This window comes from Ambystoma mexicanum, chromosome 5q, assembly GCF_040938575.1.
Source record: "Ambystoma mexicanum isolate Mex_15411 chromosome 5q, UKY_AmexF1_1, whole genome shotgun sequence".
In the NCBI taxonomy this organism is placed as follows: Eukaryota; Metazoa; Chordata; class Amphibia; order Caudata; family Ambystomatidae; genus Ambystoma; species Ambystoma mexicanum.
The window spans coordinates 1,398,554,799-1,398,579,058 of NC_090933.1; the positions used below are offsets into that span (position 1 = coordinate 1,398,554,799).

A 24,260-nucleotide genomic window follows, 5' to 3' on the forward strand; every position below is an offset into this window, starting at 1 on the left:
ACCAGCAGGGATGCCTACATCCAGACCCGTTTTCAGGGAGGGGATGAGTGCACAACAACTGGCCTTCCTCTCCCTGCAGACGTGGCAATCCGGGACCGGGTTGAGCCTGTCCTGGCTGGGATAGCGTTGCGTCAACGGGGCATGTGAGGTGACCTGCAGTGTTTTCGTGAAGACACTGCAGGTCATCTCGGATGCATCTTTGACCACGTTGACCTACTGGGACGGGTCACCAGGCCTGGATTCCTCTGTATGCTGGACCTTCTTCCGACCCCCTCCTCACCTGAACCCCCTATGCACCAGTCGTCCTCCATGCCATCTTCCCACCCATGTATCACCTGGGTACCCTGTGGAGCTGCCTCTGACTCAGCGGCCAGGCTGGTGAGGACACATCCCTGCCACAGTCGGGAGTCGGACGTCCAGCAGGGGTGGCCACCACAACAACTGCACCCCAGCCGGAAGAGGATGTGCAGGCAGCAAGAGCCAGGGCACAGGCACAGGCACAGCAGCAGCAGCAGCAACAAGGTGGGAGCAATGATGGCTCGGGGCCTTCAACATCCAAGGGGCAGGCATCGGCCTAAGGGCAGGAGGACCCAGGATTGGAAGTGTCTTCCGTGTGGCAGCGGTTGGGCCAGGCCATAGATGTGGAGCGGCGGCGGGTGGAAGAGGCACGGCTCACAATGGTCAGGGCAGAGAACTCCATGCGGAGGGCACTGAGGCGGGCCAAGTGCCTCGAGGCAATTCGCAGGGAGTTGGAGGTCAACATGGCATCATCCTTGCGAACCCTGGGGGCCATGGAAGAGGACCGCCTCCAGGACATTAAGCAGGAGTTCGATAATGCCCTGGCCCGGGAAATCGTAAAGTGAGCCGTCGGACTAGCCCGCCGCCATTGTATATAGTTTTTAGAGTTAGGTTTCATTTTCATTTTCATTTATTTTGGGGTGGTTGGACTATGCCCCACACTTTTGTATATAGTTCTTTTCTTAGGTAGTTTTTTGGATAGGTTTCATTTCTTTTGTTTGGCTCATGGACCCTGGATGAACTCTGTGTACATAGTTTACAGTGGATCATGTGAGGATTTTATTTTATTTTATCACCATGGATCAATGGATTTTTCAATTTACGTTTCCTTTGGATTTCATTTGGTCGACCGTGAGATTGGACACATGTTTTTTTTTCATCACTTTGGATTGGTTCTTCATATGTTTTTTTATTCTGTTTCGGACATACATTTCATTTCATCGTTTGAAATATGTTTTATGCTTTCATTTCATTTAATTCATTTTGTTCCTAATACATTTTTGTTTCTTACTTCCATGTGTGGTATTCGCTCATTGGGTTACTGCATGTGAAAAAGTAGATTTAGACAATCACTTGCACCCAGTGTGTGTGTGTGAGGGACATGATTGTGCATCTTTATGACGTGTTGGGGGGGACATGAGTCGGGGCCTGCTGGCAGGTGCCCCTCATTGCTGGGTGGGTGGGGGTGCTGAGGGACATGAGTCGGGCCTGCTGGCAGGTGCCCCTCAATGCTGGGTGGGTGGGGGTGCTGAGGGACATGAGTCGGGCCTGCTGGCAGGTGCCCCTCAATGCTGGGTGGGTGGGGGTGCTGAGGGACATGAATCGGGGCCTGCTGGCAGGTGCCCCTCAATGCTGGGTGGGTGGGGGTGCTGAGGGACATGAGTCGGGGCCCGCTGGCAGGTGCCCCTCAATGCTGGGTGGGTGGGGGTGCTGAGGGACATGAGTCGGGCCTGCTGGCAGGTGCCCCTCAATGCTGGGTGGGTGGGGGTGCTGAGGGACATGAATCGGGGCCTGCTGGCAGGTGCCCCTCAATGCTGGTTGGGTGGGGGTGCTGAGGGACATGAGTCGGGGCCTGCTGGCAGGTGCCCCTCAATGCTGGGTGAGTGGGGGTGCTGAGGGACATGAGTCGGTGATCACTAGTGCAAGGTGACATGTGGGCTGGCTGGGGGGCATGCCCATGGTGGATGGGCTGCCTGCGGGACATGACCAGGGGTGCAGGGTAGTCCCCTGTGATGTGGGCTACTTACACGGGCTGGGGAGGGGGTAGAGGGCACACCTGGGAGGACACACACTGGCAATTCACGTGTGTAACACCCCACGCACCCCACTGGATACACGTACCCCGCTCTGAAAGCAAATTCACGTGTGAAAGTTACCACGCACCCCACAGAATGCACGTACCCCGCTCAGACAGCGAAATCGCTTGTGAAAGTTCCCACGCACCCCAGGAATACACGTACCCCGCTCGCCCAAGGCCTATCGCGTGTGAAACTCCCCATGCACCCCCGAAATACACGTACCCCGCTCGCCCAAGGCCTATCGGGTGTGAAACTTCCCGCGCTCCCCCGAAATACACATACCCCACTTGCACAGGGCCAATTGCGTGTGAAACTTCCTGCGCACCCCCGAAATACACATACCCCACTCGCAAACCTCCCGCGCACCCCTGGAATACACGTACACCGCTCGCCCAAGGCCTATCGCATGTGAAGCTCCCCGCGGACCCCCGAAATACACGTACCCCGCTCACACAGGGCCAATCGCATGTGAAACTTCCTGCACACCCCTGAAATACACGTACCCCGCTCGCAAACTTCCCGCGCACCCCCAAAATACACGTACCCCACTCGCACAGGGCCAATCGCATGTGAAACTTCCCGCACACCCCCGAAATACACGTACCCCGCTCGCAAACATCCTGCACACCCCCGAAATATACGTACCCTGCTCGCACAGGGCCAATCGCGTGTGATGCTTCCCACGCACCCCCGAAATACACATACCCCGCTCGCAAACTTCCCGCGCACCACCGAAATACACGTACCCCGCTCGCACAGGGACAATCGCGTGTAACACTTCCCACGCAGCAGGGTACATTTATTCGGAGGGGTGCGCAGGGATTTTTACTGACGTTTTCATGGTTGGGGGGGCTGTATGCTGGTCCACTGGCCTGTGCGCCATGTATGGGATTTGTGCGCTGTTCATGGTACACGGGGAGGGGTTGGGGCATAACTGGCACTGCTGCAGGGTCGCTGCGCCACTCTGTGCCACGACTGGTTATGGATGTTAAAATCCATGAATACGCTGTGTGCGGAAATGGATTTTGGCGCACGCGGCTCACGCAGACTGCCTCACGCGCACACTGTGCGCCAGCCGCGTGCGCCACTTGTGCGCTGAATTCTATGAATTCCCCCCTTAGTGTTTTCTTTGTATTGATTCTTAACTCATTTCTCTCAATGTAGATGTTAAAGACTTCAAGCAGTTTTTGTAGACCACTTGGGGTATTCGAGATAAGAACTAGGTCATCAACGTTCTGTTACGCTCACCTGGTATCCACAGGGACACCACCCAGCTGGGTTGCTCGCTGGTATGCTTCTCAGCTTTGCCCTGATGTGGTCTGCGGGAAAGGTTCTGCCTTGTGGTAGAATTAGGCATGCTCTCCGTTCTGCCTTCTTTGCAGGGGTGCGTTGTCTTTCATGGGCGAGTGCTGTCCAGTTACTTCACTGACGCTGGCCCGTTTGATATTGTTCAGGTAGGTCTTATTGCTGTTCTTTAGTTTTGTTGCTATCCTGCATGCCTTTCTTTGTTTAAAATGTCTCTTTTTTCTCCCTTAGATATGCCGAGCTTCAGCGCGGCAAACTGGCTTGGTTGAGCCCCGCTGGTAAATGATGGCACATTAAGAGCGCTATGATGCGGTAAGTAAGCGCTATGCGCAGCGCTGCAAAGTCTTGCCTTTGCTAACCTGTGTTTTCCTTCCTTGTAGGTCGCAGTGTTCTTCAGCGTGAGTGGAATGTCCGGAGTGGTGCCAGCCGAGAGGCGACCAGCCAGGTAAGCCTTTTGAGCAGTTTGTAATTTGTAAATGTCTCTTGCGTCTATCGTCCTCTTTCAGGTCGTTCTGTCTGGGAGGCGTGCAGATTCGAGGAAGCTGTTCTCAGTAGCTGCGAGTGTTTAAAGATGAAGACTGCAAGTAAGATGCTGCTGCTAATGATGTTCCTTTTGTCTCCTTGCAGGTTCTGCTTCTCCGAGGTTCGAGGGAATAGCTGGACACGGTGAAAGTCACGTTGCAAGCTGCAAAGTAACACGAAGCATGTTCTGCAGTCAGGGTGTGGTTTATATAGCCCAGGTAAAGTAGTACCAGGGAAAGTAGTTCCAGGCCTGCCACACCCAAAACACTAGACCACATAGCTGGGTTCTTAGGAACCAAGCTATGTGGATGCCTCCATGTTGACTGACAATACGATAAAGTAGTTCCCAAGCACATTGTTGTTCATGGTGTATGAGCCTGGCGCCATAGGCGCCAGGACTGGCCCCCTGAGGGCTTTTGAAGAGGATGCCATGCTCTAGAGGCCCAAGTCCTGACTCCACCTGGCCAATGGGTTTGCCAGAGGGGGTTTTGGGCGAGGGTCGGGACACGTACATAAGAGTTTGAATGGGAATGTTGTTCTATTTAGGGGAATCTGAAGGCAGTGCTTCAAAAATGTGTCTGACATCATGCAAAAAGTAGTTAAAAATAGCAGAAGCGAGTAGACAACCTTGCTTAAGGCCACGCGCAGTGGGAGTTGCTGTGGACAGCAGACCCTCTAAAGTTAATCTAATACGGATCGAAGTTTGAGAATGGAGCAAATAGATTATGTCTAATAAGGTATGAGGGCAGATCTCTCATTTTAATTTGGCAATAAGAAGAGGCCTGGAGATAGCAACAAAGGTGGTATGCAGATCTACAAATGCAAAATATATCGCTTGTTCTAGTGCTTTAGATTGGGTTTTTATGGCATTAAGGCAGAGCAGATTTATGTTGGTGTCTGCCAAGAACCCCGTCTGAAAAGGGTCTCTTCTATTGGTGGTCTTTGTCCATTCGTTAAAATCACGGAGGATCAATTTGGCAAAGATCTTACCGGGTGTGTCTAGGAGCACAATTGGTCTATAATTGTGTGGTTGTGTACAATCGGCTTTTTATGGATCGGCACAATTATAGATGTTTTCCAGGAAGAAGGAATGAAACGTGATGAGATGACCTGCTGGAATAATCTGTTCAAAATTGCAACCCATCCAGATGGGTTCATTTTGAACATGAAGTTAATAAGTCTGTCGGGGACCATGGCCCTGGAAGGACTGATCTTCCTAATGTAATCTTCAATAATAGAAGGCAAGCATTCTACTGTCCACCTTTCTTGGCTCTCCGAGACTTAAGCAGAATGTGGAAAGTTAGGCTCTGCATATAATTCGGAGTAGTACAAAATCCATTGTGTCTCAGTGACATTATGGGACTGTACCAAAGGCTGGGTCTGTCGGGCACATCGATTGAAAATAGCCCAAGTTTCTGCTGAATTTTTGTTCGCTATTATTCTCAACATTTGCTCACTGTCATTTTGAATAATCTGGGCTCAGTGTTGTCGTAGCCAATTGTTTTACTTACATTTAGCAGTTTTCAGCTGTTGGATCTGCGATGGATGATTCAACAAGAGAATGAGTTATTTTTCTTGTTGATATTGCGTTTTCCTTGTTTTTACTTCAAGGTTGAATGTGTGCCTGTGTGAAGACTACACTCGACCTGAAGACTTAGTTGGGTTTCTTAATGGTATTAATAGATTTAAATAGTGAGTGGGAACTAATGCTTTATTATTTCGGTCAACCAATCTGTTTAGGGCCATTAAATTAGGCTGAGACCAGCGGATATGGGTTTTCGCATTATTGACTAGTAGATCTTGAGAGAGCCTCATTTTATTAGATGGATCACAAGCCCAATCGATCTTCCATGCTAGCAAATTATGATCGCTATGCGGTTGAGAAATGACTTCGAATGATTATATTAGGCCACTCAGGTTAGAGTGGGTACAAATATAGTCAATAGTTCTACTCACCGTTTCCCTTTGCCAAGTTGGTAGAGCTGGGATATCGCCTTGCTTAGAACCGTTAACCATGTGAACAGTTCTTTCTAGCATGAAGGTAGACCAACGGTTAACTTTGAGGAAGTTAAGTTTGCCTTTGGGATGTAAACAATCAAGGTTAAGATCTCCAACTATAATTGTGTCTGTGATGTCTGGAGCAATCATCACAAGTTCAAGTAGTCTTGTCAGACCTGAGTAGAACGCATCATCTGTCAACCAAAGAGGATTACGATAGATGTTGATTAGTGCAATCCTATGAGGTAGGTACATCATTTTAACAAGCTGTATATAGGCAGTCACTGAGTCCAATGCAAGACAGAAAGACCTTTGTTCATGTTGACACCCACTAAAAGGCCTGATGACGGTCTGCCTTTGGTACCCGCAATGGCTGGCAACAGTGCAACTTCATAGTTGTTCCATGCTGGAATGGTTGTGAGCCAGGTTTCCTGTAGTGCTATGACATCATATTCAATAGGAAAATTGCAAATTGATGAACGTAAGTGTGAGTGTCCACGTGTATTCCAGCTCGCAATGGTGAAAGAGCAACATTGAGGTTTTACTAATGGTTATGACATGACAGGATTTTGTAAATTGATTGTTGTCATATTTGCGCTGCTCATGTAAGTGTTGGTGATTATGTGTGCTGGTTCACTTCTTACAATCGTACGGGCCGGATCTTGTGCCAGCAGGAAGCCCATGTTGAAGAGCTGCATTTTGGCCTTCCATATCGTATTCAGGACTACCCCAGAAGGAATCCATAGCCGAACCACTGAACATGTGGCATTGGATAACAATTCTATCTGTTCAATGTCACGGGAAGTGATGTCTTCTAATTCAACTAACTCAGAGAAGATGTTGAGCACACTGCACCTATTCAGATCATACGTCTTAAAGGATCCGTCTCGGCATTTTAAAATCAGGGAATGATAATTTGAATAGCTTGGGATAGTATGCCATGACAAGTTCGTAGGCACACCTTGTGGTTTGGTGTTGTGATTTGAGTTAATAAATTTTAAGGAAGATTAGATGCTATCCAGATACATTGGTGGAGGTAGACTACCGGCTCAGGCAGTGGGTAGAGGTTGGTATGATGTAGGCAGACACGACTGGCCACCATTAGGAAGGAGCCAGTGATGTAATTGGGAGTCTACCCTGGTTGGGGTAGAAATTTGTGCCTCCAGTACCGGCTGACTCTGTTGAGTTAGATAGGTGTCTACCGCTTTGCATAGATAGTCAAATGTGATACTAGAGACCCCATTTTCGCCCACCACTGGGGGATTGGCAGGTTTGATGGACTGAAAGTCCGGTATGATTTGTTTGTCAGGCAGCTTAGAGGGCTGGCACTTTTCTGACCGATCAAGCTCCCGAATTAAAGCATCCAAAGGTGGATATGAAGTTGGTAAGATGGGTGCCACTGTGTTACCCACTAGAGGACCTGGGAAGGGGGCAACAGGTTCCACCACGCTCACTGCAGATGATGGAAGAGATGGTGCTTCCTCGTTGATAATTTGGAGAGCAGGGACTGGATCTTTCAAGGTCCTATCTTTTTGTGAGCTGGGTTTTAGGGTTTGAAAAAGGACTTCACAGTTTTTTTGCATTGTCCTGATGTTTGCGATGTTTTTAGTTTTCGTGTGCGGTAGGTTAGACGCTTTTTTAGCTCTTTTGGATCTTACATTTTGAGATATAGAAGAGGCCCCCACCTTTTTCACAAGTGCTGGGGCAGATGGGGGAGTGGACATGATGGACTCGGTAACAATGGGTGTATTTGGAAGACTTATCCAGGAGTCATGGATTTGTGGAACATGGGTAGTGAATTCATCCTCAGTCATGTAGTAATGATTTCTTTGAATAAGTGTAGGGCAGCTGCATTAAAGGATTGTGGAGTCGTCGGAGAGCCTAAAGTAATTATTACAGCATTGTCCATTGGCGCACAGCCCTCATTGACATCATGATTAGAAATGGAGCTGATACGCAATGCATGAGCTTCAAGCCATCAAAATAATTGTTTCGTTTGGGCGGATTGTTTGGGAACTTTGGCATCCAGCCCTTCAAACAATTTAAAAAGGCTCTGTAATGTGAGATTCATTGCAGTCAAGGCCACATCGAGCATAGGGGACCATGGTGGTGATGGGAAAGAGGAAACATCGGGAACAGGGGCTCGCGCCCTCCGTGGGGTAGGATAAACAAACGAAACTGAAGGGGTGCTCGCAGAGGGGTCGGAAGTTGCAGTTCTATTATGATGAAGAGGCGTGTCAGCAAACATAGAAGTTGGTGACTCGCACTGACTCGCATAGATGGAGAAGTCCGGCTCTTCGCAGCATGGCAAGGACCTGTGGCCTGGAGAATTCATGGGTCCAGTCAACGGGAGTGAGAGTCACGGGAGAGGGGTATGAAGCATGGTATGGTCCTAAAGAGGACGAAAGGTGGCTTTTGTGCTGCACGAAAAGCTATTTATCGAGTTGAGTTCGGATTGTGAATTGTTCCACCGGGGGCAAAGTCCCACCGATGGCAAATTCAAACTGTTTAACGGCACCGGAGCCCCATTTGTAGAAGGAGCTGTGTTGAAGGGTGTTAGCGTGATGATTTTGTGGGGGGCGCATAGTGCGCGACCCGACGCGGTTGTTACAGAGTTATTAAACACATTGGTAGCCTGAGGCATGCTAGTTCTTAACGTATATGACATGTGAATAAACCAGCGTATTAAACACACTTGACAGCAAACCACACGAGAATTATTGTTAAAACGTGCAAGACTCACTGAACAACAAGGCACCAGGGAAATGGGTGAAATACAACTGTGCACCCTGGGCGGTAGGCACTAGCCGCCGGCTGCGCAGCTAAGCAGCCAACCGGCACTCCACCACGGTACTTAGCCCACGAGTGCACGCCTGCCTGGTTCTTGGTTTACCTATTGATAAAGGGTGAAGGACCTATGTGGGTCTACATGGATCACAAACAGGGCAAGATTGAAAATAAAAGGAACATTGGTGTGGCGCGTTTTGATTGGGGAGGGAAAGAATTCCCTGGATTGATTGTTGCTGCATAAATATCTCCAACAGTGGTCCCTGGCCTGGTAGGGTTACCTACCACCCACATTAAGGATCAAACAGTGGACATCATCACAGGATAGTGAGAATCTCTGCAAAATATCTGAACTCGTAGCTCATGAGTGAAATCCTCCTGCAGTCCTTCATGTGGGGGGAGTCTCTATCAAGTTTGGGGAATACAATCATTGATAAATACAGAATGGTGTGTCAAAGGGCTCTCTGGATGACGGGAGAAATAGACAAAAACATATCCTATTTTCAGCAAACAGCAGTCAGAAAAAAGTGGGGGAAGGTATACAATGTCAAGTGAAGTAGAATCCTGTTACAGAACCTGAAACACCCAAAGAAAACTAGAATAGACTAGAATAGACTGCCAACAACTAGATGCTCTTGATGCCTGACTTGGTGAGGTTTCGTCCAGGGGGGCCAAAGTTATAGGGGGGTCTCAATTTCTTTTCTTCCATAAACTGAATGGACAAAAACTTTGCGCACACGTACAGGTCAAACCGTTGGACGGATTTTCATGAAATTTGTAGCAGGAGCAGCGGCTTGATCCGGAAAGCTTTCGTAAATTTTGTGATAATCAGTCCTGTCGTTTTTTTAAAATTAGTCAAAATGCACGTCTCAAAAAATGAGTGCTATCTGGATCCACTCCACAGTCCCATTTCCTTGTTCACTCCGTGGTCAAAAGTCTGATTGGACTGGAGTGTAGTGTGATGTTGGCAGACATTGGACGCGCCCGGTGGTTGGCTAGAGGGAAGCGTGATGTGTGTCAGAATTTTTTGTAATGCCGCCATGTTGTAGCCGAGGACATTGCGGCGGTGAAGGGGGCTGGAAAACATGTGTTCCGGCATATGGTGGAGGGAAGAGGGGATGGAAAGGGAGGAGGAGTTTATCCGTGCATACGGCACCAATTTGCCTGTAAGCCCTGAGGTGACTAGCTTGTATGGTGACTGCAAACAGCCTCTATTACGGCACAATATGTCCTGAGGAGACCTGTTTGTGCGGTGAGTGCTGGCAGGCTCAATTCAAGATAATGACTGGATTGCACATGACATGAGCATTATGGCATAGTGTGTAGTAGGCTTGTGTGTGGGAAGCCCCTGGCGCCTTCGATGTATGGCTGGACATGTGATCGTGCATTTCTGATATTGTGGCCATTGCGCCCATTACTGACTACAGTACTGTACTATGATGTATTGGTTCTGTGTACTTAGTATACTGCTGTAAGCAGGGGCAATGTTCTGAAGATGTTGGGGTTTGGTTGGCAGTAGAAAGATACTATGTGCGTGGAAGTGGGTAGAGGTGCTGGAGGCTGTGTTATGTTTGTGGATTTTGCTAACTACCTAAATGTTTCAATGCATGGCAGTATTATGGTGCGCGGTTTGGGTAGTAGTGGTGGTGGCTGTATTACGTTTGTGGGTTGTGGTATCTCGCCACATGTTCACATGCATGGCTGCATAACGTTGCTGTGGGTGTGGCCAAGGCGTAGGCGCTTGGGTGCATGGCCAAAGGCCGTAGGCCATAGCAGTGCTGGTGGTTCTATAACGTTTGCGGATGCTGGTACCTGGCCACATGTTGACATGCATGGCTGCATAAGGTTGCAGCCATGAATGGCAATCCTCTGATACTGCTGTATGGATTTTCTTTTCCAATTGTCAAGAAGCTCTAAATTTGGCGCAATTCATGCGTTCCACTGAAGCCTATTTTACAATGAGCTCTCCCCCTATTGATAGAGAGGTGTGGCAGGGTTTTATTTCCTGCCACCGTGTGGCTACAAAAAGAAAGTCAGGCGGCAACGTGTTACCATGTCATTGTGCATTTCCGATGCAAACTACTCCAGTGTGCACTAGTTGCATGTAGGTTTCACATTGTCGCCTTGTATGTGTGGTCTGTCACCATTGTACATATTGTTGGTAACATGGGTGTGGTGATTGTTGTTCCATCCTACAGTTTTTGGTCCATGCCTGGACATGATGGAGTCCACAGTGCTGCAGTGTGTCCACTGGGTGATGTGTTGGAATATTGTGTGTATTGTGGCTATTGTGCAGATTATAGAGTACTGCACAGTACTATGCTGTATTATGTGTGTGTGTACTTAATAGACTGCTGGGAGCAGGGGCAATGTTCTGAAGATTTTGTGGTTTGCTTGGCAGTACAAGAATACTATGTGAGTGGAAGTGGGTAGAGGTGCCGGAGGCTGTGTTACGTTTGTGGATGTTCCTATCTACCTTCATGGTTTCATGCATGGCTGCGTTATGGTGTGGGGGTTGGGTGGGAGTGCCGGTGGCTGCATTACGTTTGTGGGTTCTGGTACCTGGCCACATGTTTGCATGCATGGCTCCATAACATTGCAACGTTATGCAGCCATGCATGCCAACAATGTGATAATTGTATATGGATTATGTTTTTGAATTGTACAGAGCCTGTACTTTTGGCACAATTCATGCTTTGCACTGAAGCCTATTTTACACTGAGTTTTCCCCTGTTGATAGAGAGATATGACAGGTTTCCATTTTCAGCTAACCACGCGGCTACAAAGACAAAATTAGGCGGCAAAGTGTTACTATTTCATCATGCATTTCCAATGCTAAGTACTCCACTTACGTAGAACTGCTTTTTACGCACATGGAGACATGTTGGTCCACTGAACGTACAGCTGACACAATATATACAAGTACATGTACGGCCCCTATCTACTATTTATATGTGCAGTGAGTTACGAATCAACAGTATGTGTTGGCAGACTCTGTGTGCAAAGGGTGTGCATACGTGGGGGTCAGGGCCCTCTTATGGACTTTAGTGCCATTGAGGAAGCAGATTTTTGGGCCTCTCCTTCATGAAAGGAAACAAATTCCTTCACAGCTTCTTCAAGGATTGTACGTGCTTTCCAAGGTACGAAGCATAGTGACCTGACCTGGTTGGGTCGCCTGTGTGGTACATTACGGCTATAGGTGTGAATGTTTTGTTGCCACATGGCACATGTCCGTGAGTGACGGTAGTAAGGTAGCAGTTACTTTTTTTCCCATCCGCATTGTACGTTGATAGCATTCATATTATGTGTTGCCTATGGTATTGTATATCTAAGGTGGGTCGATTATCGGAATTGGAAGGTCTACACAATATGCTATGGTTTGCATTTTGTACCACCTGTTGAAATGGAATCACAGTTAGGTATAGATACAGAGAGAACGCGTTTGTTAGGGGCGTGTTCCTGAATGACATGATTGCAGAGACTGCATGTATGTTTCCATGCTTCTCAAAGCTAGGTCCATGCTCAAAGAATATAATAATAATAATAATAATAATAATAATAATAATAATAATAATAATAATAATAATAATATAATCATATTCTACCATTGAAATAATAAAGACTACTATTCATCAATTATATTTTCAATAATTTCCAAATCTGCAAAAGAAGAGATTGATTGGAGGCAAAACATTCCAGATCCTCACTTTTCAAGAAGAAAAATCCACAAAAGTCCGGAATTTCAAGCCAGAGAATGGCCAGTCTGCGAAGCCCCCTCCACCTCATGAGATAACTGGGGGTGGGGGGGGGTAATGAGATGCTGTACGAGCTACTCAGGCTACGTTAAGTGTTATTCTAGGATCCAATACATAGAAGCCAGTGGTTCACAATATGAGAAATGTGGTCACCCCCACCCTCCCGACATCAACCTTTCAGCCACATTGAAAAGCCCACTTCACTGAGCCATCTGCCTTTGCAGTACAAATGACCCTACATATGCAATACCATGCACAGCCTCTGCACAGATCCAACAAAGGAAGGTTGTATTAATGGGACCCAGTATGGATTGGTTAGTGGCCTGCCAGACCCCCCTAATCCACATTCCTGAGAGCTGATGTCACCCAAGGAAGCTGGAGGCCATCAAGGATTGGATGGCTGCCAGTCTATGAATGTTGCACTGCACGTGACAGGAGTCTGAAGTCATTCTTTAGTCGACTACAGGATATGATTCTGATTAAGCCAAGAACACCACCATTCATGCTGAGGACTCCAGCTGGAATCGTGGTTACTGCCTGCAGTCCTCCTTATGGCAAAGCTCTGCCTGTCATTGACGGGAGAAGCCAGCTGAAGGTAACAGGCCCCTTACACCGATGGCATAATCAGTTCACCATCCTCCAGAGCTTTCTGGGGCTTTGCTGAATCTTCTGGAACCGAGTTGGACCCCTCAGGGGGCTCCTGTTGTCAATGTACCCGAGCTGAGGCCTTCAAGGGTCTTCTTGTTTCCTGGTTCTGCTTCTGCTGCTCTTTGTTAGTGGAGCAAGCTGGCCGCTAGTGCTCAATCCTTTGCACTCTCCTGGGTAACCTCTGACCTTTTGTGCTGTTCACCCTAAGACATCATTTGATATGCCCTTCTTCGTTGAGGGTTGTGTGAAAGAGTTGGTGCATCATTTTGGATCCTGTTGTGCTGGCCTTGTCACCACCCAAGACTCAGAGTCCACAAGAAGAGACCTGACCTGATGCCCAGCCAGAGCCAATGCTGACGTCCCTTTGGAACCGTGCCCCGTGGGCCTTCTCAGAAGCAGCCTTCAGTGCGAGTAGTTTGCCTTGGGTTCTTGGTCCCTAATGCATTCACTGGTCATCCAAAGTTGGGCTACTGGGCTGTGCTAAGATAACCCCTTCAAAGGCATCATTGGCTGTAGAGCTTGTGTCCTGTCTTTGCAGCCCTCCCTTGCCTTTCTCATAGTGCCTGTGCATAGGACACTTCTGTGGGGTCCTCCTGACTCTCCGGCTAGGTGGCTGCATTTCTCCTTTTCTTTGTCCTGATGAATCTGTAGGGCACACCACCAGACAACCAGTCGAATAACAAACAATCCTCCAAGGACAAAGGCTTGGCACACCTCTTGCAAGGAAAACAAGGTTTTCTTTCTCATACATAGAGAAAAGGTACATGCCAGTAAGGGCATTCCAACACGACTGCCCCGGAGTGCACTGGTTACTTCAAGGCAAAGCAACAGATTATAAACAATATTGTTGTCACCTATGATGCACACAGTATAAGGTACTCATCCCCCACACCCATTGGCCACCCCTATGTACATACCACCCCCTCCTTATGGGCTGCTAGATGCTTGGCTATGGGTCCTGTGTGCCAATCTCCTTCCACATGGTCTTTGGCATTGCCACCTTAGGTTCTAGAGACATGATTGCCGGCCAGCTTGGGAAGGTTTCTCTCCTCATGGACCCCTCACATGATGTGCACCTAGCTCAGTGGATACTCTCCTGGATTGGTGGCCCATTGGCTACAGCAAAGATACATTGTGCTACCTGTGGGGTAAAATGGTTTGTGCTCCTTATAAAGCTAAAACTAAAGTACAGATGCCTCCTACCTACTCCCTAAAACCAATGTAGTACCACCCTACATGGGTGGACTGGCCTATACGGAACTCTGGAGTTTTCCCGGTGGGCCTCTGCACCCTGGGCCTCTTTTCTGTGGTATTTCCAAATGTTCTCATAGGAAAAGCATTGGGCTTGCTGAAAATGTGTAATTTTGGGCCACTTTGAACTTTATTTCCAGGGCCTCTTTTGGTCCCCAGTAATTATTTCCATGGCCTATTTTAGTTCCCAGTCCAGCCCTGCCACCCTAGGGCACAAAATGGGCGGGGGTGGGGGGCCTGAGAGGCACCTCTGTGGCTAGGTTTCTTAAGGGCAATGTATTGCTATACACAGGATTGCACTGACACAGGGACTTTAGAAGAAGTCTTCTGGCAACCAAAAGTAGGTCAGTCATCCAAAAAGCAATATATAGAGGGGGCCCTATAATGTGGCCCCAGATCCCCATAGTTAGGTAAACTATCCTAAAAATAAGTCACATTTCTAAGCACTGAAAGGGAATTCCAAGGGCCATACACTTTATTCCTAGGATTTGTTGGGATGCATGTCCAGATCCCCTGCCCCCCCCAAAACGATTCAGGTTGAGGAAAATATATTAAGAACTCAACGAAACAAAGGGTACGCTGTAGGGGGAGGGGTTTAAGCCACAATGACATAAAGGTAGTATGTGAGGTATGGGTGTAGTGGGGCTAGTGTCATGAGAGGGGCTAGTGGGAGGGGGTGAATCGGTGCGGTTACAGAATATAGTAGCAAGTAAAAGGAATGAGCCAGGTAACGGCCAGAACACCCCACCCTACGGTAGCAACCACTGAAATCCTGCCATGTTGAATGTGCAGCCTAAAGCAAGGTCCTGGCCATGGTAACAGTAATAGCATATTCTGGCATCCAGTACTAACACACGTTCCCATCCCTGTTCCCAGCCCAGACCGCAGGTGGAAGGCCTCAAGGCCAGATATATAAATCCTCCATTGTCTCATGTTGCAGGCCTGTGCAATCAGAAAGGAATGTGAACAGCCCAGTGCATGGCTGTGCCCGTCTTTGAAGGACACTCTCTTAGGAGCCTGGGCAGTGGCCCCAGCTGCTAAAATAGCCCAATCCAGATTTAGGGCACTAGGGCCCACCAGGATACTGGTCACTCTATTTGCACGGCCCGATGCCCATCAATAGAACTCCAAACTCCATCAATATTGACTGATTAGTGTGGTCCTGGAGGGGCCCAAGTGAAGGCCCGGGGAGGGGCAGACACCAAGGGGGTAGGAGGGCTCAGAGTAGGATGCCCTGTGAATTCTACTATGAGCTCAATGGGGTGATGCCAACAAATTTAGGTCAGTACTGAGGAGGCATGACGGAGGGACCTGCGTGTCTGGGATCCGAAGAAGCACCTCCTACTGGATTCATTTGCATGTGTGGTTTTACCATGCTGGAGCTGTTTTTGCTGAAACTGCCAGTGTGAATACTTACCTGTGTGTCCTGTGGTGAGCAATTATTAAAGAAACCCGCAAGAGTCGCTGTTCTGGTGTCCATGAAGGGTCCTCCTGCTCTGCTGCTTCCTCCTCTGGGACCTCTGGTTCTTCCTTCGATCTGTGAATCTCCTGACCGGGTTCCCTTCTGGTCCACCATGGAGGGTCCTCCTGCTCTGCTGCTTCCCCCTCTGGGACCTCTGGTTCTTCCTTCGATCTGTGAATCTTCTGACCGGGTTCCCCTCTGGTCCTCCATGGGTTTGTCTCCTCCTGCTCTGCTGCTTTCTCCTCCGGGACCTCTGGTTCTTCCTTCGATCTGTGAATATCCTGACCGGGTTCCCCTCTGGTCCTCCATGGGTTTGTCTCCTCCTGCTCTGCTGCTTCCTTCTCCGGGACCTCTGGTTCTTCCTTCGATCTGTGAATCTCCTGACTGGGTTCCCCTCTGGTCCACCATGGAGGGTCCTCCTGCTCTGCTGCTTCGTCCTCTGGGACCTCTAGTTCTTCCTCCGATCTATGAATCTCCTGACCGAGTTCCCCTCTGGTCCTCCATGGGTTTGTCTCCTCCTGCTCGGCTGCTTCCTTCTCTGGGACCTCTGGTTCTTCCTTCGATCTGTGAATCTTCTGACCGGGTTCCCCTCTGGTCCTCCATGGGTTTGTCTCCTCCTGCTCTGCTGCTTCCTTCTCTGGGACCTCTGGTTTTTCATTCGATCTGTGAGTCTCCTGACTGGGTTCCCCTCTGGTCCGCCATGGGTTTGTCTCCTCCTGCTCTGCTGCTTCCTCCTCTGGGACCTCTACTTCTTCCTTCGATCTATGAATCTCCTGACCGGGTTCCCCTCTGGTCCTCCATGGGTTTGTCTGCCACAGAATGTTCACCTATGGGGTCAGACAGATTTCACACGGATTAACCTTTGGCTTCATTCCATTTTCTACCTGCCCAGTAACTCTCCTAAAGTGACTGGTACTTACCTGTCCCCGGACATTGATCCTGTCCCTCATGGGCTTCCGGAAGGTTTAGGCCAATAACCTGTTTTTTTGGTAATTATTAGGGATGTTTAATGTACAGCTCTTCGCTCCAGTAAAATGAATAACTGCACACAGCAACTGGAAATGTGTAACTATTCTTTTCTGGGGAAAAAATCTATTGGTAAGTGTTTCTGAAATGTATCCTGATTTCTTGGAAGCATTGTGCTTTGTGTAGACATTAGTCTCCACCCTCTAGATGGATAATACGTCTCATGTGTAGGTTTGTAGTATTATAATACTCTGTCCTAGGGAACAAGAATTAATGTGCTGTGTCAGTGTTGGCCTTAGACACATTTACAAGTATTTTGCTGGTTGGTTACAATCTCTGGTTCCCTTTTCTGTCCTCCTCTTACCTATATACAATTAGGCCCAGACCTTGGCTGCAGGACCCCCATACATAACCTTGGTGCGGACTGTCTTTAGGACACTGACCTAAAATGCACACCCATAGTACTGGGACCTGGTTCATGTGCTTTTCTTGTCATTACAGAACATGTTGGAAAAGGAAAGGCTGAAGACAGTGGAGGACTTTGAGAAACTACGGCATATTCTGAAAGAACAAGAAGAGAGCATGCACAGGAGACTGGAGGAGATGAGGCGGAAAATCACTGAGGCTGAAAACAGCAACATAACCAAATTATCCAATCAAATCTGCTCACTCAATGCCCTCATTAATGAGGTAGAAATGAAGTCTGAGCATCCAGCGGAGGAACTCTTAGAGGTAAGAAGACACTGCAAGACATGACACTTATTGAGACTCAGAGGGGGCCTGGCCTAGCAGTTCGGGCTGAACTGCTCCCATTGGTGGCAGTACCTGACAGATTTTCATATGGCTGGACCCCTTTTGCAATGGCACAGACGGGCTAAAAAACAGAGGTGTGGAAGGGTGTCCAGAGCATTGCCAGTGGTTCAGATGTATTCATTACCTTTCACCCATCACTTTTTTGGTTACATATTGCACACTGCCACAGAGATAATTATGTGTTATTTATATAGCGCTTTCTCCAAAGCACTTTAAATAGAACATATGTACATACAATATCACCCAACCAAAATTGATACTCATTTATTGAAATTCGGAAGATTGAAAGGCTGAGTTGGCATTGCAACCTGCATATCACACAGATCACAGCTGCGAGTGTTGAACCCACTGAGCTATTTTACCAGCTTGGTGCAAAGATTGAGTGAGAGAAGCAGTGAAGTAACTCCTGGAGGTGAGACAATACATGGCACAGAGAGCACTGATGCTGGGAAAGAGAATGAGTGTGAGGCTCCACCTGAGAAACTCTTGGAAAAAAGACACAACATGATAAAAAGTATACACTGATACCTTGAAACAGGGTGAGGAAAGGAGTGTGAGCAGAGAGGAGTGGAACTCATGGAGAGAGACACTGCATCGTACATAGGATACAATGACAGATTGATACAGGGATAGAGGAGTGTGAGCAGAGAGGAGAGGAACTCATGGAGTGAGATGATGCATGATACATAGTATGCCACGACACCTTGAAACAGGGAGAGAGAAGAAGTGTGAGCAAAGAGGAGAGGAACTCACGGAGAGAGACACTGCATGATACATTTTGTACACTGACACCTTGAAACAGAGAGAGAGAATGAAAGTGAGCAGACAGGAGAGGAACTCATGGATTAAAACGATGCATGATACATAGTGTACACTGACACCTTGAAACAGGGATAGTGTGTGATTGGAGAGGAGAGGAACTCATGGAGTGAGATGCTGCACGATACATCATTGTTAGGGAGAATTCCCCAGAATGGCTAATTTCCCTTACCTGTCCCTCAGCAGCTTTGCTGGATTTCTAGGATTTCTTTTTTTCAGCTGGTAAGAGTGTGAGCCTTTTTATCCACTTTTACATGTGTTTTGCTGTGTGTGTTTAACATTTTTGTGTTCATAGACTGTGGAGTCTCACCTACTCCATAGGCATCATCTTTTTACTGTGTGTTACACAGCACCTTTAGTGCAGTGACACAGGGTTGTCTTTTTCAGACTTCCCACTTTAAATTCCATTTTCTCGGACTGACTACTGTCTCTTTGAACATGTGAAGTTACCATTGACTTTATTAGTCTTTTTAAATTCACAGACTCAGTACAACCTATCTTACATAGAGTACTGAAAAGGGTTAATAGTTATCCCTTTTTGTCTGTCTCTCACAGAACATTATTTCGTTCCCCTTTCTTTAAGATTTGGCTGGTGGCAGTGGTATCTACCATATATTTCCTACCGCAGTTTTATTTAAATAGCCTTGGTACTGTTTTAGGCTAAGTTAGTAGCTTCCAACTTCAATCCGCTGGACCCCATTTACTTCTATTTGGTTCCGGCTGGGTTTATTCGCCCATTCTTTTTGTAAAGGTCTTTCTCGTGTTTTACTCTGCGCGCCAAACCAGGTTTGGTTCCTCTGTTCCCCGTCCTTTGGCAGGCTTCTGCACAGAAGCCCTCCTTAGGTGCCTGAATGTCTGAGGGTGGCAGGATGTGAGAAGGGGTTTGAGACTCCCTGCACAGGGTCTCCTTGGAGACCCATGTCGCACTCTGTATGTTTGGCTGTGGTGACTGTCCCGCCAGGACAGCCACCCTGCTGTGTGATTGACAGCCAGGCTGTGTGAATGGGGGAAAACTGCATAAAAAGCAGGTCTCGGGACTAGGAAGGCAGAGTCGCCACTGGATCGAGAGAACCGAAGAAAAGCTGACAGAAGAGGACCTCTACCACAACTGAACCTCCCGGTGAAGCCCTGCTGCGGGTCTGACTCTCCAAACTTCGACAACAGGGAAGATCTGCAAGGAATCTTCTCCCCTTGAGCTGGTGGGAACAACCAGCTTGCCAAACTGCAAGCCAGGCCTCCCTCCTCTGGTCAAATTTGCTGTGCACAGCTACAGTGAACCGGATAGCCAGGAGGATCGGACCCTGCTCGGGTTTTAAGGAGCACACCTTTCTTTTCATTGGTTTGCTCTGCTGATGGTTTCTTCCTTGGGCAGTGCAGGACCCTCCAGTCTTCCTACTTCGTGTCAGTCCAACAGTCGCTTCAGGAACCATGAGCCTGCAGGATCTGCCAGGAACTTCTGCCTCAGCTACAGCCTTCTTCTTCATTTAAGGTACCGTTCAAACCCGGTTGTTTGTTCCGTTCGACCGCGGTGAAAGTGTTTGAAATCTTTTGCCAATCCAAGGGCTTGTCCTTCTCTACTCTTTTAAGTAACTTGTCTTCCGACCAACTTCGTTTCGAACTCTTGGCAAAGACTTGACCGCAAACTACTCTGAACTGTGTGATCCTCTGCAAAGACTCTGAACCATTAATATTGGCCCATGCCTATTGATTTGAATCCTCATTGTAGCAAGCCTTTTCTAGATTGCCCTGCTTGCTTACTTGTTGGTGCTGCTTAATTTTGTCTAACCTTGTCTTTCCCTCCCTTTTAAATTGCTGGAGTGCCATTTTGCTCACACTTCATTTTGAGCTTAACTTGTCCAGAATTCATCAGGTGTTGTGTAGTATATTAAGAGTGTGATTTTTCTGCTGCTTCACTTAGTCAACTATTTTACAACTGATGTGTAAATAAATGTATATTCATTTACTCAGAAACCTTGAGTCAGTGTTTGCTTGAACCATAGTAATTGCTGTCCTTTGTGTAACTATTGATACTGCTCACTTTACTCTTGACATAAGTCTGGCTGCTCAGCCATCGCTACCACTTTAACTGTGTAGTACAGGCTTGTACCAAAGGTGAATTTGTACTTGCATTTGAAGTCTTAATTATGTATGGTGTTCCCAAAGGGTACTGCATATGATTCTGCCTAAAAATAATGTACAATGACAGAGTGATACAGGGATAGAGGAGTGTGGGCAGAGAGGAGAGGAACTCATGGAGGGAGACACTGCATGATACATGGTGTACACTGACAACTTCAAACAGGGAGAGAGGAGTGTGAGCAGGAGAGGAGAGGAACTCATGGAGTGAGGCACTGCATGATACATAGTGTACACTGACACCTTCAAACAAGGAGAGAGAAGAGTATTAGCAGAGAGGAGAGGAACTTTTGGAGTGAGACGCATAATAAATGCTGTACACTGAAAGAGTGATACAGGGAGAGAGAAGACTGTGAGTAGAGCAGAGAAGAACTCATGGAGAGAGACACTGCATGGTACATAGTGAATACATACAGATTGATACAGGGGGAGAGAAGTGTGAGCAGAGAGGAGGGGAACTAATGGAGTGAGACGCTGCATGTGCTAGGCCGTAAAGACCCCCCGCATATGGAAACTAGGCACAATCAGCATATACTAGTGATACAACAGACACGAGGTTCGTTTTCCAAACAAGTCTGGTTTATTTCAAAATATGCTCAGTCAGCCAACTGGGTCTAACGTCTTGCAACATGTGTCACCCAGACCTCGTGAGATGCAAGAGAGCGAGCATCGCTCAAGCGGTAACATATATACAAACATACAATCTTTGAAGGCAAATCAGGCCGCCCATTATATATCTTCTAGAGCTAGGGTTCGGTGATTGACAATCATGACAAATATGACACATTATGACAAGCTTCTTATACAATCTAATTATACTTATTTTAGCAACAGTTGCAGAGACAGTTCTTTGTTATGGATAACATAAAGTTCTTGTTTAGCAAAGATATCATGTTCGTAGGGGAGACACATTCCCTAGTATGTTATCTACCCGTTTCTATTCGCGAACTGGGGTCAGCCTGCTCTGAGGCAGACCGTGAAGGAGGACCGCTAGGGGAATATAATTCATGCTTTAACTGCCTATTGCTACAGCTTTGGTGAGACAGGCCGGCACCTGGGCCGCTGATTAAATACCGTTTCTGCTTGACTCCAAGGACTTTGTGAGGGAGGAAAACTATGTATTTCTGTACTGTTTGGCATTCCTGTCTGGGTTGATCTTTCAAAATGCAGGCTGTGGCCTCGCACCGTGTATGAGCTTTCAGAATAACATAACTTTTGCAAAACGTTTGACAGAAGAAAGAGGAAGCAAAATGGCAGATATTGCGCAAAATGGACACCGTCTAGTTATACCGGCGATTCTATGTTTGCTTTGTTTGTCACATGATGCTTTTGGCTTCTGGCCAACCTAATGTACAGGTTATATGCGATTAGGTTTATTTTTTAGACTAACAAACGATAAATGGTGTACACTGACAGAGTGATACATGGATAGAGAATGAGTGTGAGCAGAGAGGAGAGGAACTCATGGAGTGAGACACTGCATGATACATGCTGTACACTGACACCTTGAAACAGATATACAGAATGAGTGTGAACAGAGAGGAGAGGAACTCATGAAGTAAGATGATGCATGATACATGACATACACTGGGCCTCATTAAGGTATGGCGGTAAGGCAACAACAGTGCCGGTATCGCTAGCGACACTGTTGCTACCGTACCGCCATACTACGAGTTCTGCTTGCGGGTGCCGTTGCAGCTACCAGGTCTGACCTGGTTACCGTACCGGCACCCACGAACAGAACATGATGGTAGCACCGGTACTGTTATTAACGGTACCGGTGCTACTACCCTACCCATTCCCATTCAGCACTATGGCGCCAAATGGGGATGGGGAGTCCCTTTTACCGGCACCCGTGAATGGGCAATTACTGGGTCCGCCAAACGCGACATAACCTGGTAATTGCCCTTTCGCGGGTACCAGATATTTTTGCAAGTTTGGAGGTAGCCTGCCTGTATTAGAGGCATGGCTACCTCCAAACTTGTAATGAGGCCCACTGACACCTTCAAACAGAGATAGAGAATGAATGTCAGCATAGAGGAGAGGAACTCATGGAGAGAGCCACTGCATGATACATGATGTTCACTGACAGGTTGATACATGGATAGAGGAGTGTAAGCAGAGTAGAGAGGCTCTCATGGAGTGAGATGCTGCACGATACATAGTGTACACCGACACCTTGAAACAGGAATAGAGAATGAGTGTGAGCAGAGAGGAGAGGTACTCATGAAGTGAGATGCCTCATGATACATGGAGTACACTGACACTTTCAAACAGAGATAGAGAATCAGTGTGAGCAGAGAGAAGAGGAACTCATGGAGTGAGACACTGCATGATACATAGGGCCTCATTACACGGTAGGCGGTAAGGGAATAGCGGTACCGGTAATGGTTTACCGGTATCGCTAAATTCCCTAGCTAATCACGACTCTGAGTGCCCGCTATTAGCGGCACCGCTAAGAACGGGGCCACTAATAGCGGCCAGTCCGTGGGCGCGCAACCCCTCAGTTCAGAAATAGCAGCAAGGCGCTATTAGCACGCTATTACAAGGCATGCAGGCATGCAAATAGCAGCATGGTATTGGCTGAAAAAGCCCATACCGGCATGGAGGAAATACCGGCATCGCTAACCACACGTTAAGAGACCTGAGTAGTGATCCCACCTGCCACAGGTGGCCACAACCGCACAGGTGGAGGCAATGGGGACTGGGGCAGCACAAAAGGAGCACACCACACCCCTTCCCACACCCCTTCCCACACCAAGATGGTTGCAATACTTTCAGCATTACATGGACTGGAGGACATGATTGCATTGCAGCACCAACAACAACAGGCAGCACAGAGGAGACGAAGGGGGGGGGGGTGGCGAGACAGGCCCAGCAAGGCCACACCAGTGCACCCATTCATACCACAGAGGCAGCCACCAATCCCCAGGATTCGAGCCAGTCCATTCAATGCAACCCCTGAGCAGAGACACACCCTGTACCGCCTGGACCGGGATACCATCACCAACATTGTGGACATGATACACAATGACATTGTCAGCCTCATAGACATCCGTACTGCCATCCCCCCTCCACTGAAGGTGGTAACTGTGCTCCACTACCTGGCCACAGGCACCTACCAGCACACGGTAGGGCAGATGCATGGCATTTCACAACCAGTATTCACACGCACGTGGACCCAGGTGCCCGATGCCCCCCTGAAGCACACAAGTGAACACATATCCCTGCCACGGACAGCCCAGGAGATCTCCAACGACAAACTTGGCATCTATTCACTGGCATGCATCCCACGTAGCATCGGAGCAATCGACTGTACCCATGTGGAAATGGTGCCCCCACATCACAATGAGGCTGTCTAACGAAACAGAAAGCATTACCACTCCATCAATGTCCAAATGGCATGTGACTCAAATACGAGAATAACACATTGCCGTGACCGATACCCCTGATCAACCCATGAATCAATGGTCCTGCGGAACTCAATGATACCACGCAAGATGGAGCGCCATGCTGGGCAAAATTTGTGCCTACTTGTTGAGTAGCAGGGCAGGCACATGGCAGTGTGATGTGGGTTGTGTTTAGGGGGGTAGAGATGCATACTCCAACTGGTTGTGGACTGTCGTCCGTACAATAAAGGGACATACAGATGTACGCCAATGTCCACCAACGCAGCACACAATGTAGAGGACACGAAACCAC

The 24,260-nt window shown here is 48.0% G+C and overlaps 1 protein-coding gene across 1 annotated transcript in view; it reads left to right on the forward strand.

Annotated features, from left to right (window-relative positions):
- The window catches only part of LOC138498205 (GTPase IMAP family member 6-like), a 319,027-nt gene that overhangs the window by 62,471 nt on the left and 232,296 nt on the right, over positions 1–24,260 (forward strand). Inside the window, exon 3 of the mRNA XM_069622087.1 lies at positions 17,292–17,522. Within this exon, the coding sequence (XP_069478188.1) occupies positions 17,292–17,522 (231 nt within the window). The remainder of the gene's footprint in view (positions 1–17,291; positions 17,523–24,260) is intronic.